General features: G+C 43.2%; 1 protein-coding gene across 7 annotated transcripts in view; it reads left to right on the top strand.

Moving 5' to 3' along the window:
• Positions 1 to 15,500, top strand: part of TNIK (TRAF2 and NCK interacting kinase) — a 434,420-nt gene that overhangs the window by 295,792 nt on the left and 123,128 nt on the right. For all 7 annotated transcript variants that reach the window (XM_075340626.1, XM_075340619.1, XM_075340622.1 and 4 more), the window contains exons 10-11: positions 12,286 to 12,461; positions 15,159 to 15,225. In XM_075340626.1, coding sequence (XP_075196741.1) covers positions 12,286 to 12,461; positions 15,159 to 15,225 — 243 coding nt within the window. The remainder of the gene's footprint in view (positions 1 to 12,285; positions 12,462 to 15,158; positions 15,226 to 15,500) is intronic.

Raw genomic sequence — 15,500 nt, forward strand, 5'->3', positions numbered from 1 at the left:
ACAGAGATTTGCAAACATGCTATTCATTGCCCACTGCCCAGTGTACTCATCGCCAGGGATGCACGTACCTGTATCCATTGCACTGCTTCAGATGATGAGCTTAGGGTCAGTGCGCATGATCAGAAGTCCCCGGCACTACCGGTCTTGCACACTACACCAATTTGAAGCCATGTCACGTCCACCTAGCTTCATAGTGGGTATTGCCGGAAGTCCGGGGATCATGCGCACTGAGCCAAAATGCAGTATCAGCTGCAGTGGCAGCAGGGATGAGCGGGACCATGCCTTTGATGCTGCACATTCATTAGCATGTTAGCACTCCCACACAGGCATGCTAACTGTGCCGAGGGAACTAGCGCCCTTGCGGCTAGTCGCTGGCCTCATTAGCATATAATGAATGATCTTTAGAACTACGTTTTGGAAAGATATCTTTATCTATGCTACTAGACACAGGGAGTGTTAGGCAGGGATATTAATATGCACCCAGAACTGCTCGTGGTTCTGGGTCCATATGGCACCCGACAGATTCCCTTTAAAGGGAACCTGTCAGCAGATTTGGGGCCTATGAGCTGCAACCACCACCAGTGTGCTCTTATATACTGTACAGCATTCTAACATGCTGTATATAAGAGCCCAGGCCACTGTTTATAACGTAAATATCACTTTATAATACTTGCCCTAAACGATCACTGCAGTGGAGTTGGGTCATATGGGCGTCTCCGTTCTCCGGTACTGGCGCCTCCTCATTTCGGCCATCTTTGTCGTTCTTGTTCTGAAGCTGGGATGCATGACGCGTCCTACATCATCCACACTTACCGCCATTGAGGTCCTGCATGGGATCGGCGAGTGTGGATGATGTAGGACGCGTCATGCATCCCAGCTTCAGAAAAAGAACGGCAAAGATGGCCGAAAAGACGAGGCGCCAGTACCGGAGAACGGAGACGCCCATATGACCCAACTCCACTGCAGCGACCGTTTAGGTAAGTATTATAAAGTCATTTTTATGTTCTACAACGGCCTTGGCTCTTATATACAGCATGTTAGAGTGCTGTATATAAGAGCCAACTGGTTGCGGCTGCAGCTTATAGTCACCAAATCTGCTGACAGGTTCCCTTTAAGATACCTTAAAATTGCACAACATACTAACCGATAATAAGTTAGGTGTCATGTTTGTGCTATGATATATCCCATTGCTGTGTCATCTGAGTCAAGTTAACCGTTGTTAGATTTGTAGTTTATTCTTTGCTAGTTCATGTGTTGGTGTACAGTATAATGCTAGTCATACTCACATAGTCCATTAGGGCTTTCTATGTTAATAGATAAAAGACTTTAATTAACTAGCCATGGTAGAGAGTGAATACAGAGCGTTTTACTCTAGAGAGAGCCCAGCATGTCTATGATACATTAATATTAATGGGGTTCATGTAATAGAACGTTTTAACTGTGGTGGAGCTAAATAGGAGCTGGGGTTTGACACACTCTAAGAATATTTTTATGGAATTGTCCACGTGGGTACCCTCCTAACATTTCCTTCAAGGATGGAACCTCTACATGAAGGGTCAGAACAAGGGATAGGCTGGGAAGGCAGCCACTGTTGAAGAGGTGCAAGACTGTGGGGAAAAAAACAACACACAATAGGGTCTTACCCAAATATACAAAGTGAATTAAAGTGTGATCCACTCACGTAGTGTTGTTGTGTAATATGCAACCAGTATAGAAGCAATGGCAGCTGCCGCAAGAACCACAAGCTCGAAGACTGAGGAAAATCATAAAAGGAACCTGGAGAAGCGTGGATCCATATGCGCTGCTGTGGATAAATTAGAAGGTCCTGTCCAAGGTGTGGATGAGCAGGTGCTTTAGTTATGCGTTTCGTTTTGAAGTGAAACCCCACTTCTTCCTCAGAAAGGCAGTGTTGAAGAAGAGAAATTACAGCTTACGGACTACAGAATAGTCTACCAACCAGTTGCTACTTGTGTACAAGTGCTGAAAATACTGTACGTGTTGTGGGAAACAGGTATGTTACATTTCATGGGTTGGCTCATCTAAAACAACTGCCTTAGCCAGAGAGCGAACATTCCTTTCTACCTGTATACTCAAAATAGTTTCTACCACACAATGATAGGCAAACAGTGTTTTGTTTTGTTTTTCTCAGGTGGGTAAGCCTGATGAGTTGTTTTTTTTTCCCCTCAAGCATCTGTTTTTTAGCATTTTTAGGGGGTTGTTTCTTTGGTGCTTTTTCAACATTGTTGACCGCTGACTGTTTTATGACCGTTCTTCTTGCCTTTTGGGGACTTTTTTTGTACATTTTACAAATTTTTGTTTTCTATTTAATTTACATGTATAAATTGCAGTTTTCAAGCAAAAACATAAAAGACCCTTGGGAATGTTTAACCCCATTACGACCGCGTTACGTTTTAAAACGGCACCAAAAAAGGGTACTTATTCCTTTCTGCCGTTTTAAAACGGCGGCCAGAAAAAAGGGTCTAGCGCCCCCCAGCGTCAGAAAATCTCCGGGGTTTCAGCTACCGGGGGTAGCTGAGACCCTGGAGATCATGATTCGGGCCGGTTTTTCCGGTCCCCGCTCACCTGATGACCGGTATACACCGTATACCGATCATCAAGTTATAGTAAATGACCGCGCCGGTAAAAAATGATTTATCTCCCATCTGGCATGATCAAACATGTCAGATGGGAGATAAATCTTTCTCGGTTCCCTCCGGTCCCCTCGGTATCCCCAAAGTGCCCCCCCCGACCCCCAACCCCCTCCCGAAAATCCAAGATGGCCGCGCGCACCGCCGATCACAGCAGCGCGCCGGCCGCATTTACACTGTTCCTATGGTTTCTGTCGCATGTGCCATCACACATGCGACAGAAACCTGCTCCCTAGGCCCTGCCGGATCCCCCCCCCTATCCCCCCCGGTGTCATACATACCTGTCGGAGCGCTGATCCCCTGCGGCCCCCTCCTCCGGCTCCTTCACAGCAGACGCCGGTCACATGTGCAGAGCGCGGCTGTCAGCTTCCTGTGTCTGTGACTCAGACGCTGGCTGCTGCTGCTGCTGCTGCTGCACAGAGTCTGCAGCTGTGACCCGGGGGAGAGTGGGTGCAGATTCTTTGCACCCACTCTCCTCAAATGGAGGCTCTGCACACCTAGAAAATGGGGGATACGTTCCCTGAACGTGTCCCCCATATTCTAGAAGGTCCAGAATCGACGTGGGACGTCCAAATGGATTACAGCGGATTTTTTTTTTTTCTTTTCAATAAATTGGCTAATCAGGGAATGTTTTGGGGAGTGTTTTTTCAAATAAATTTTTTTTTGTTGTCAAATTTTTTTTTTATTACTGTCAATTAGTTATGTCGGGTATCTGATAGACGCCGTGACATAACTAATTGCTGGGCTTGATGCCAGGTGACATTACACATCTGGTATCAACCCCATTTATTACCCCGTTAGCCAACGCACCAGGGCGCGGGATGAGCTGGGGCGAAGCGCCAGAATTGGCGCATCTAATGGATGCGCCATTTCTGGGGCGGCTGCGGCCTGCTATTTTTAGGCTGGGAAGAGTCCAATAACCATGGCTCTTCCCATCCTGAGAATACCAGACCCCAGCTGTCAGCTTCACCTTGGCTGGTGATCTAATTTGGGGGGACCGCACGTTTGTTTTCTTTTTTTAATTATTTATTTATAAATAATTAAAAAAAAAAACAGCTTGGGGAGCCCTCCAAATTGATCACCAGACAAGATGCTTTACCCTAGCTGGCTATCAAAAATAGGGGGGACCCCACGTCATTTATTTTAATTATTTTTTTTTCTTTTGGGCTAAATACAAGGCTAGGCACCCTTTAGTGTCACATGAAAGGCACTAAAGGGCGCCAGCTTAGAATCTGCAGAGGGGGGTGGACATTATATATATGTTTGACATCTATCCATTCATCCATTGTAGCATTTTACGCTGTGTGCCCACAATCAGGGTTTGCAGCGTTTTGGGCGCAGAGTGTTTTCCCTGCGTCCATAACGCTGCGTTGTGCAGTAGAAGCACAGTGGAAGGATTTTTAGAAATCCCGTGCCCACTGTGTTTCTTTTCTCTGCAGCATAAACCGACCTGTGGCGCAGCTTCCCGAGCCTCAGCATGTCAATTTATGCTGCGGAGATGAGTGTTTTCTGCAGGTAGAATAGAGCCAAAGTCCACAGCAGCCTGAACCCAAATCGTGGGCATGGGCAGCTGCGTTCTCTCGTGGACAACACTCACATCTCTGCAGGAAGGCTGACACTGTGTACTAGCAACATTTTTGTGAAGTACCTGTGGATTCAAAATGCTTACTATACTCCTGAATAAAATCCTTGAGGGGTCTAGTTTCCAAAATGAGGTCACTTGTGGGGGGTTTCTGATGTATAGGTACCCAAGGGACCCTGCTAATGTGACATGGTGCGCGCAATTTACTTCAACTTTTCCAGAATTCAAATGGTGCTCTTTCCATTCCAAGCCCTCCCATTTATCCAAACAAAGGTTTTTGGCCACATGTGGGGTATCACCGCGCTCATAAAAAAGTGGGTAACAAACATTGGGGTGAAGTTTTTGGAATTACCTTTTGAAAAAGTGAAAAAATTGATGCTAAAGCAACATTTTTTTAGAAAAAAATGAAAATTTTCAATGTGACAATGTAACGTTATCAAAATCTGTGAAGTACCTGTGGATCCAAAATGCTCACTATACCCCTAGATAGAAGCCTTGAGGGGTCCACTTTCCAAAATGGCGTCACTTGTGAGGGGTTTCTTCTGTTTAGGTACCTTAGCGGACCTGTAAATGCAACATGGTGCCCGCAATCTATTTCAGCCAAATTTGCTTTCCAAAATTCAAATATTGCTGCTCCTGTTCCGAGCCCTCCCATTTGTCCAAACAAAGGTTTCTGACCACATGTGGGGTGTTGGCGCATTCATAAGAAAGTGGGTAACAAGTTTTGGGGTTCATTTTGTTGTGTTATTTCTTCTAAAAGTGAATAAATTTGGGGTAGAGCAACATTTTAGGTAAAATTTTATTTTTTGCTTTTTTTCATTCCACTTTGCTTTAGTTCCTGTGAAGCACCTGAAGGGTTAATAAACTTCTTGGATGTGGTTTTGAGTACTTTGAGGGGTGCTGTTTTGAGAATGGTGTCACTTTTGGGTATTTTCTGTCACCTGGGCCTCTCAAAGTCACTTCAAATGTGATGTGGTCCCTAAAAAAATGGTTTTGTGAATTTTGTTGAAAAAATGGGAAATTGCAGATGAACTTTGACCCCTTCTAACTTCCTAACACCAAAACATTTTGTTTCAGAAATTGTGCTAATGTAAAGTAGACAAGTGGGAAATGTTATTTATTAACTGTTTTGTGTGACATAACTCTCTGGGTTAAGGGCATAAAAATTAAAAGTTTGAAAATTGCAAAATTTTCATCAAATTTCCGATTTTTTCACAAATAAAAGCAAAAAATATCGTTCTAAATTTATAACTATCATGAAGTACAATATGTCACGAAAAAACAATGTCAGAATCACCGGGATCCGTTGAAGCGTTCCAGAGTTATATCCTCATAAAGTGACACTGGTCAGAATTGCAAAAAATGGCCTGGGCATTAAGGACAAAACTGGCTCCGTCCTTAAGGGGTTAAAGCGTTCCCATTGACTTTAATTAAAAAGTATAAAATATCTTCAGCGAGCAAAATGCTGAAGAATGGTCTGCTCTCTTCTTTTACCCTCTTGGCGTCTTTGGAAACTTGAAGAGACACTCAGAAGACAGAAAAAAAATATTTTTTCAGAAACAATTCTTCGTTTTTTTTTTGCTTTTTAGTTGGTTTTATTCTTGTGTATTTGTTTATTTGCATTATGTAACAAAAATATTCTAGTATTCAGATTGGTTTACTTTTTTGGTCTTGGCACAGGCTCACTTGATTTGAGTGGTATATGAGCAGCAAGTTGATTTTTCATAGAAATACACACACACACACACACACACACACACACACACACACACACACACGTGTGTGTGTGTATATATATTTATATACAGTGATGTATATATAATATATATTCGTTTTGAGTGTTTAGTTAGAGCTTTTTTAGATGGTTTTCGGAGTGGACCTACCTGAAAAATCGCTGTGTGCACTTGTCCTAAGAGGCTTTTTTGCGTTTTGAATGCATTTTTATTTGCTTAGTTGTTGGGTTTGGTTAGCTAAGAATCTCAGTCATGTACTTGGAGCAGATAATTGTAATCTTGTACCTGTTCTACATTCTGGAGACTTTTCCAGCTGTCTGCTATGCAGTGGATGTCGCCTTCTGTGAGCAGAGAGGATGCCTGCAGATTTGTTGTGTGCTGCTTATTAAACTTCACACATCCTACAAACATAAACGGAGACAAAAGGTCAGCAAGTTATATTAAGGAAATAGAATGAAATGTGGAAAGAGTGACAGGAAACAAACAGCTTGTGATCTCAGGTATTGATGCAATTAGCCCTTGGCACAGTGGATCGTGATGTCAACAATGCATTCAGGGCATCGCACTGTAATAGAAAGTCAATGCACTTCTAGCCCTTGTCACACTCAAAAATGAGAATCGGAGTTCATCATTAGTATTCAGGAAAGACTAAGGCTAATACCTCTTGTTTCTCGTCATCATTGATGTTGCCATGCTACTCACTGGTACATTTTATAGTAATGCTCACGTAACATACATCATCCAGTACATAGTATTTTGTGCATCAGACATTGACTAAGGAGATTTTGTTGTCATAGGTATCTAGCACTTTTTTCATGGTATAGTTGTGGTCTGCCAATCTGCATTTTATACCAGTAGACCGTTTCCCTAAACGTTTATTAACTTCATTGCTAGTATTGGTGGCCTGTAATGCTCTCTGTTATATCCATGTTTTCTCCTGATATGTACGGTAAAACAAATTCTCATTAGGACAGACCTCATCACCCAAAACTTTGGTCATTGAAACTTGAAAGACCATTTACTGTTCAATCAGAGGAACCATCTTCTCTAGTTTCTTTAGGGTGCCTTCACACTTTAGCGATGCAGCAGCGATCCGACCAGCGATCTGACCAGGTCAGGATCGCTGCTGCATCGCTACATGGTCGCTGGTGAGCTGTCAAACAGGCAGATCTCACCAGCGACCAGTGACCAGCCCCCAGCCAGCAGCGACGTGCAAGCGACGCTGCGCTTGCACGGAGCCGGCGTCTGGAAGCTGCGGACACTGGTAACTAAGGTAAACATCGGGTATGGTTACCCGATGTTTACATTAGTTACCAGCGCACACCGCTTAGCTTTGCTCTCCTAGCTACAGTACACATCGGGTTAATTAACCCGACGTGTAATGCAGCTACATGTGCAGAGAGCCGGAGCCGGCAGCAGGAGAGCTGCGGAGGCTAGTAACTAAGGTAAATATCGGGTAACCACCTTGGTTACCCGATGTTTATCTTGGATACAGCTTACCGCAGCTGCCAGACGCCGGCTCCTGCTCCCCTGCTCGCTTCATTTGTCGCTCTCTCGCTGTCACACACAGCGATCTGTGTGTCACAGTGGGAGAGCGCCTTTGAAGAGAACGAACCAGGGCTGTGTGTAACGAGCAGCGATCTCGCAGCAGGGTCCAGATCGCTGCTCAGTGTCACACACAGCGAGATCGCTAATGAGGTCACTGCTGCGTCACAAAAAGCGTGACTCAGCAGCGATCTCGGCAGCGAGCTTGCTGTGTGTGAAGTACCCCTTACATCCTCTTTCAGCAAGTTTTACTATTGCAAATCAAACACATCTATGTTGGGTCACTATAATCCAGAATCTACCTTTGTTTTTGTAATCCTTTGTTGTATTCCAAAGTAATCCTCTATTCATTATATATGCTAATGAGCCGCAAATGCCCAAAGGCTTCATCCTGCACTTACAGCTCTTCCTCCTCCTTCCAATTTTCCCCACCTTACCTTTTGTGTACGTGACTTGTCTCCCCTATGGAAATCTCATGCATGCGCCATCATGCGCAGTAAAGTCTTGATGAAACAGTGATATCAGGACTAAAGGTGGCTTCACACACTGCAACATCGCAAACGACATCGCTGTAACGTCACCGGTTTTGTGACGTTACAGCGACCTCCCCAGCGACATTGCAGTGTGTGAAACCTATCAGCGACTTAGCCCCTGCTGTGAAGTTGTGATCGCTACAAATCGTTCAGGACCATTCCTAGGTCCTTTGTTTCCCGCTGTGCAGCATGCATCGCTAGAAAGTTTCAGTGTGTAAAGGGGACTTTACAGCGACTTTCCTTTCAAAAAGCTGCTTTGACACGTCCCCAACAACCAGCTAGGTCGCTCTGCAGGTCCGGATCGCTGTTGCGTCGTTGGCCAGGTTTGCCTGTTTGACAGCTCACCAGAGACTTTGTAGCGATCCCGGCTAGGTTGAGATCGCAGGTTGGATCGCTAGAAAGTCTCAGTGTGTAAACCCAGCTTAAGGATATGTACATGCCACCTTTGAGAAAATGACCAGCATTGGGAGTGACTGTCCCAGCCTGAGATTTCTGGTGGGGGAGCCTGGTCACTCAGATAAGTCACCTATCAATCAAGAAACAATGGGTGGGGAAAATTGGAAAGAGGGACAGATGGCTGTAAATTCAGGAGAAGATCCCTACACTTGCTGCTGATTAGCATAAGAATGAAATAAAAGATTACAAACACAAAGGTATGATTGATTGTTGATTTACAGTGACTTAAAGGCTGCTTTAAGTGTACTTTACACACTGCGACATCGCTAGCAATCTCATTAGCGATGTGAAATTCTAGATCGCAAGTGCGATCTTTCGAGATCGCACATAGATCATTTTACGCATGTGCGATCTCGAAAGATCGCACTTGCGATCTGGAATTTCACATCGCTAATGAGATCGCTAGCGATGTCGCAGTGTGTAAAGTACACTTTACACACAACGATATCTCTAGCGATCTCGTTAGCGATGTGACACGCCAGATCGCAGATACGATTTGCCGAGATCGCACATGTGACCGGCGCTACAAAAAACGACCTATGTGCGATATCGGCAAATCGTATCTGCGATCTGGCGTGTCACATCGCTAACGAGATCGCTAGCGATATCGTTGTGTGTAAAGCAGCTTTAACAGTGATATGTTTGGTTTGTGGTAGTAAAACCTGCTATCAGTTTCCCTTAGGCTGGGTTCACACATAGCGACAGCGACAACGACGTCGCTGTTATGACACCATTTTCTGTGACGTAACCGCGACCTTGTAAGTCGCTGTTATGATCGCTGCTTAGCTGTCATACACAGCGACGCAGCAGCGATCATAACGTCGCTACACGTGCAGAGAGCAGGGAGCCGCGCACACTGCTTAGCGCTGGCTCCCTGCTCTCCTAGCTACAGTACACATCGGGTTAATTACATGATTTGTACTGCAGCTACATGTGCAGGGAGCAGCGCACACTGCTTAGCGCTGTCTCCCTGCTCTCCTAGCTACAGTACACATCTACATGTGCACAGAGCAGGAGCTGGCACTGGCAGCTTGAGAGCGGCGGAGGCTGGTAACGAAGGTAAATATCGGGTAACCACCTTGGTTACCCGATGTTTACTTTGGTTACAGCTTACCGCAGGTGCCAGATGCCGGCTCCTGCTCTCTGCTCAGTTCATTTCATCGCTCTATCGCTGTCACACACAGCGATCTGTGCGTCACAGCGGGAGAGCGACGACCAAAAAAACGAACCAGGGCTGTGTGTAATGAGCAGCGATCTCACAGCAGGGGCCAGATCGCTGCTCAGTGTCACACATAGCGAGATCGCTAATGAGGTCACTGGTGCGTCACCAAAACCGTGACGTGGTAGCGATCTCGCTATGTGTGAAGCACCCTTTGGTCTCTCCCTTAGTTACGCCCCCACTTTGTGATTGATTGCACCACTGGTCCTTCACCATCACTTCTCTGCTGAGCTTTGTCCATTATGAAGACAGGGATATGACATCTCCACAGTTCTTGCAGAAGTGAAGTGATGGTGCTGGGCCTAGGATGATATCATGTCTGTGTGACCGTAATGGCGGAGCTCAGTAGAGAAGTGATGGGGAAGGACATGTGGTGTAATCAATTACAATGTGTGGGGCGTGACAAAGTTAAAAAAAAAAAATAAATAAATAAATCCATGCCAAAAGCTCTAGCACTATGACTGAAACCTAACGTATGTACTGCAGTCACCTAAGCATATAAAGTCTTTTTTTTTTTTAAGCTAAATACATGGATTTTTTTTTTTTTTTAATATATTTAAGTGATGCACATCGCACCATTTAAAACACATTGGGGCAGATATATATAGATAGCTATAGATATACTGTAGATATAGATAGATAGCTATATATAGATAAATACAGTGCTGTGCAAATTGGGTCAAAGCAAAAAAACACATTTTTGAATATTTAATAATAAAATGTTATAATGCACTGTTACATTCCAATTTTAGTAAGAAATATGTCCTCCTTTAGCAGATATGAGATTTTCAATGCGGTTTGGCATTGATTCTACCAAGTTGTTGCATAAATGCAATTCTTCATCACGGAACCACACTTATATGGCACTGTTTATCATGCGTTCTTTGGTTGTACAGTCAATTTTGCCAAGATGTCTCTACACAATGCCCCACAAATTTTCTATAGGATTGAAGTCTGGTGAATTGCCAGGCCAGTCCAGCACTTTTCCTTTATTTTCTTCCAGGAATTTCTTCACACACTTGGAATTGTGGCAGGGAGCCAAATCTTGTCACTTCAAATTTACTCATGAATGGCACAATAAAACGTTTTAAAACGTCTATGTATTTGGATGAATTTATCATACCATCAACAGGAAATAAGCTCCCTGTACCATCAGCTGTAAAAAAAAGCCTCAAAACATCTGTTTTTGAGGGTGTTTTACAGTTTGTTGAATATGATCAGGTCGCAATGGTTCATTTTTTCTTCTTCTTACAACACTTGCTCTGTACCCTTGAACAAAAAGATGTTTCGTCACTGAAAATTACCTTTTTCCACTAGCTAGTTGTCGAAGATTTATATTTTTTTTTGCCCATGCGAGTCGTTTTGCCTTCAATGGAGACGTCAGAAGTTGTTTCTTTACTGGCTTTGTTGCCCTCCGGCCAACTTCCAGAAGCCTTCGCCGTACAGTCAAATCGCTAATATCAATACCTGCAGCGAACAAATCTCTTTGGAGGTCTTTACTTGTTTTTCTTGCATTAATTTTACTATTTCTGATAAGTGTTTTATCAGTTCTTGTCGTTTTCCTTTTTCTTCCACATTTCCCTTTTCGTTTTGGGGAAAACGATCCAGTTTCATTATGTGTGCGAATTATTCTTGAAACGGTAGATTTTCCAATACCAACGGTGGAAGCGATTTCTCTTACAGTCAGACTTGTATGTTCATTAAGAGTAATAATTCTAGACCTCTTCCGTGGAGTAACATCCATTTTTACAGGCCTGAATCACACTAAAAACTACACTAAACCACTCGTCACAGAAACAAGCTCTCAACTGAAGCTGAGGGGGCGGCTAGCTGTTATTTTCTGACTAAAACCACTCAAACCACATTTTGTTACTCAAGGTTGTACACACACCTGTTTAAAGCATTTATAACTGGTTTGAATCACTGACTGGTAACCAACTTTCTATTTTACTTAAAAAATGCTTTGCCTCAATTAATTTGCACAGCACTGTAGATATAGACAGGTTACTTTTAATTAATTAGCATTTTGGTGTTTACAAAGGGGTGTGTTTCCAGAACTCTCTGAGGGTTGTCTTTTGTCTGCTCTGCATTATTACCCTGTGAGTCACACCCTTTTAGTGAAGACAATAAACATTAGCATTAAGTATAATGCCCATATCTCTGGAAGCGTATGGCGTACTTAGCTCCCCCCCCCAGAAAAAAAAAAAAAAGCAAAAAAAACAAACAAAACTTGATACTCAGGGGGGCTGTGGGAATAAATTAAGAGCAAGAACTGGCCAGTTTTGACCTAGTTACAGGTCCTCCTTCAATCATTCCCTTAATAGTAATATGTGACTTATACAATGTTGATCTTTTGATATAAATTTAGGTTCCTTCTTGTTTGTTTTTTGCACTAAACAAGATATTACAGCAATGCTCCAAGAACCAGTAGCGCCCCCTGCTTGCGTATGTGGGCAGCACGCTTGCAGAGCAGAGACTTTTTGGCATTTCCGATTCCTTATCAAGGACATTGATTGATCTAGTGAAACACTTGTTTGTTTTACATTCAACTTTTTCATTTTCTTTCCAGGTCTAAAAAATTTCAGTCCTTTATTGAGAGCTGTCTTGTAAAGAACCATAGCCAAAGACCTACAACCGAGCAGCTAATGAAGCATCCGTTCATAAGAGATCAACCAAATGAGAGACAGGTTCGAATTCAGCTCAAGGACCACATTGATCGAACCAAGAAAAAAAGAGGAGAGAAAGGTGAGGGGATTAGTCGTATTTATGGCTTGTGAATGGAGTTTCATCTAATTTATGATGTATTAACAGGATTTCAATATCTGTGATGGGATTATGTGTGAGCATGATGAAACGTAACGCAGATATAGGTGCGATAGCAGAAATACGGCTTGTCACAGTCAATTCTCCATCTATAGCGCACCATAACGGACTTAGAATTTTCCTTTTAAGGACTCAAACATTTTTCGATTTTGTACTTTTTTTTTTTCTCCTCTTGTTCCAGAAGCCAATACTGTTCTTATTTTTCCGTCCATGGCACTAGGTGAAGGCTTGTTTTTCCACATTGAGCTGACTTTTTTCTTGAATTATTTATTAAAATGCTGGCGTACTAAGACATTTACATTTATTTTTCTTTTTGAGGGGTGGGGAAGTGTGGTGACCAAAACATGACAATTCTGGGAGTTCAATGTATTTTCTAAATATAAGTACATCAAAAGAAAAAACATTGAATCTATTTGTGTAAGGTGACTAAAAGGAGAATAAAGTGTGCAATAAATGCAGATAGATGCACTATCTATAAATAAGATGTCTGGGAACAATAAATACTAGTTGACCATGTTCTGCAGTTGGATATGTCGTATCACTTTGACTTTACAGCTCTAAAATGAGTAAGTCCTCTGGTTCCAGAGTGTTAAATTGCTAGCAGGTTGCTTTGTTGTACTGGTCTACAGTTCCTGTCTGATATTCCCTGTTGCATGCAATGCCCAATAGTCCAAACAAGAAGATTTTAATTCTCACCGAGTAAGCAGTATGTGACGTCACAATTCTGAATGTTGGATCCAAATTCAATTCTGCCAATCCGTTCCAAAGGTGTACACTGTCCTTCCTCAGGGATGGGACTAACCTATGTCTTCATTTTATATAGACTTTACACACTTAGAACTACTCACTGATCAAAAACCTCTCCAAATAAGGAGCAATAATGATAAATATTCTATTATACCTTATTTCCATGAAAATAAGCCCTTGTAAGATTTTTGGGGCTTTTTGGAGTGTGCTTAAAATATAAGCCCTAGTTGCGGTTCCAAAAGGAAGTGTCCAAGCAGCTAAAGTTAAAGGATACAACACAACTCTTCATCAAAGAAAGCAGAGATCCCCAAAACAAAGACACCCCCAAAAGAAAGCAAACCTCCCCGGCCCCCCCCGCGCCCCAAAAACAAAAAACAAATCGCACTCCTCAGACCTAAGCAATTACTTGGCAAGTGCCAATGCTGGATGAGCTCTCCCATGGAGATGTGCATCACTGTCAGGTCCCCTGATGTTCCAGCTACATTACTTTGCAGCGCTCACACTCAGATTGGGTCCCAGTATCACTCCGCGCAAGTGATACTACTTACAGTCACCAGAGGAGCCAACCGCTGTAGAACGCAGGGGGACATGACAGCGATGTAGATTTGTATGTGAGAGATCATTCACTACCAACTCTAATTGGGATCTGGTAAGTGTGATTCTTTTAGGGGGTGTCTGCTTTTTTAGGGGGGGATAAACATATCAGTACATGGATAATATTAAATTTAAGCATGTAATTTAAACCTTTGTAAATATGGTATGTACCACTATAGGACTGGTTCTGTACCATAAATAGCAGATCAGATAAGAAAATGTGCATCTGAACCAGTAATAGGAGTAACACAAAATGTTCATGTTCCAGAATGTGATCACAGGATTAGATTTTTAAATAAATGTTGATTTTTTGTTCCAGAATAAATGTGGATTGTGGTTCATGCATCTTTTGGTACCAAAAAATAATATAAAGGGTGCTTTACACGCTGCGACATCGCTAACGATATATCGTCGGGGTCACGTCGTTAGTGACTCACATCCGGCGCCGTTAGCGACATCGCAGCGTGTGACACCAAGGAGCGACGATCAGCGATCGCAAAAACGGCAAAAATTGTTGATCGTTGTCACGTCGCTCCTTTTCATAATATCGTTGGTGGTGCATGCCGCTGGTGGTTCGTTGTTCCTGTGGCAGCACACATCGCTATGTGTGACGCCGCAGGAACGACGAACATCTCCTTACCTGCGTCCACCGGCAATGAGGAAGGAAGGAGGTGGGCGGCATGTTCCGGCCGCTACTCTCCGCCCCTCCTCTGCTATTGGGTGGCCTCTTAGTGTCGCCTCTGTGACGTTGCCAGACGACGGCGTGCCGTTTCGCTAGAACTTAGCTTCCACGGGTCCAGTGGAAGCTAAGTTCTAGCGAAACGGCACGCCGTCGTCCGGCGTTGTATGGCTTGTCTCACCCTCCCCACCGCTTGTACCTTCATGTTTCCCCTGCAATAAAGACGGAGTGATATGGTGATCATCTGGAGTGTGACTTTCTTTCTCCTTTGGATTTATCTTGGTCTTCACCGGAAGTCTGCACCATGATCCCCTCCATGGCTCAGTAAGGCTCAAGTAGCTGAACGTGTAGTAACACGCGGAGTAGGTGGTGCATCGGGACTCTTACCTCTTTTATATATAATATAAATATATATATATACACATATATATATATAATATTTATACTGTGTGTGTATATCTATTAACTAACCCAATTTAATTTGAGCGATTCCTGATAACATTTGTGTATTAGATTGTTGTCTATACCAGATTGGACTACATGCGTAGTGAGTGCTGCTATTCTACTGTGACGGGTAAAAGATGCTTTCTTCTTTCTAGATGAAACAGAATATGAATACAGTGGCAGTGAAGAAGAGGAGGAAGATAATGATTCAGGGGAGCCAAGGTAATTTACTTACTAAAATCCTTATTACTAATTCTAATATAATTTGGCTTATTAAAGTGGGTAATTGCTTGGTATTTTTAATAAGTGCTTATATCGGGCTAGTTTTTCAGGGTTGCTCAATCTGTAGCTGGCCCGGTTGTATTGAGTAGCGTTGTGCTGCAGTGAGAGGTCAGGGAGGGACACCCCGTATGTAGAGGAAAAACTCTGAAGAGGATGCATTGCTGAAACAAGTTTGCAGCCGCTTCATTCACAGGATTGATGGGGATGCCAGAGGT

The sequence above is a fragment of the Anomaloglossus baeobatrachus genome, chromosome 3 (genome assembly GCF_048569485.1).
Source record: "Anomaloglossus baeobatrachus isolate aAnoBae1 chromosome 3, aAnoBae1.hap1, whole genome shotgun sequence".
Classification (NCBI taxonomy): Eukaryota; Metazoa; Chordata; class Amphibia; order Anura; family Aromobatidae; genus Anomaloglossus; species Anomaloglossus baeobatrachus.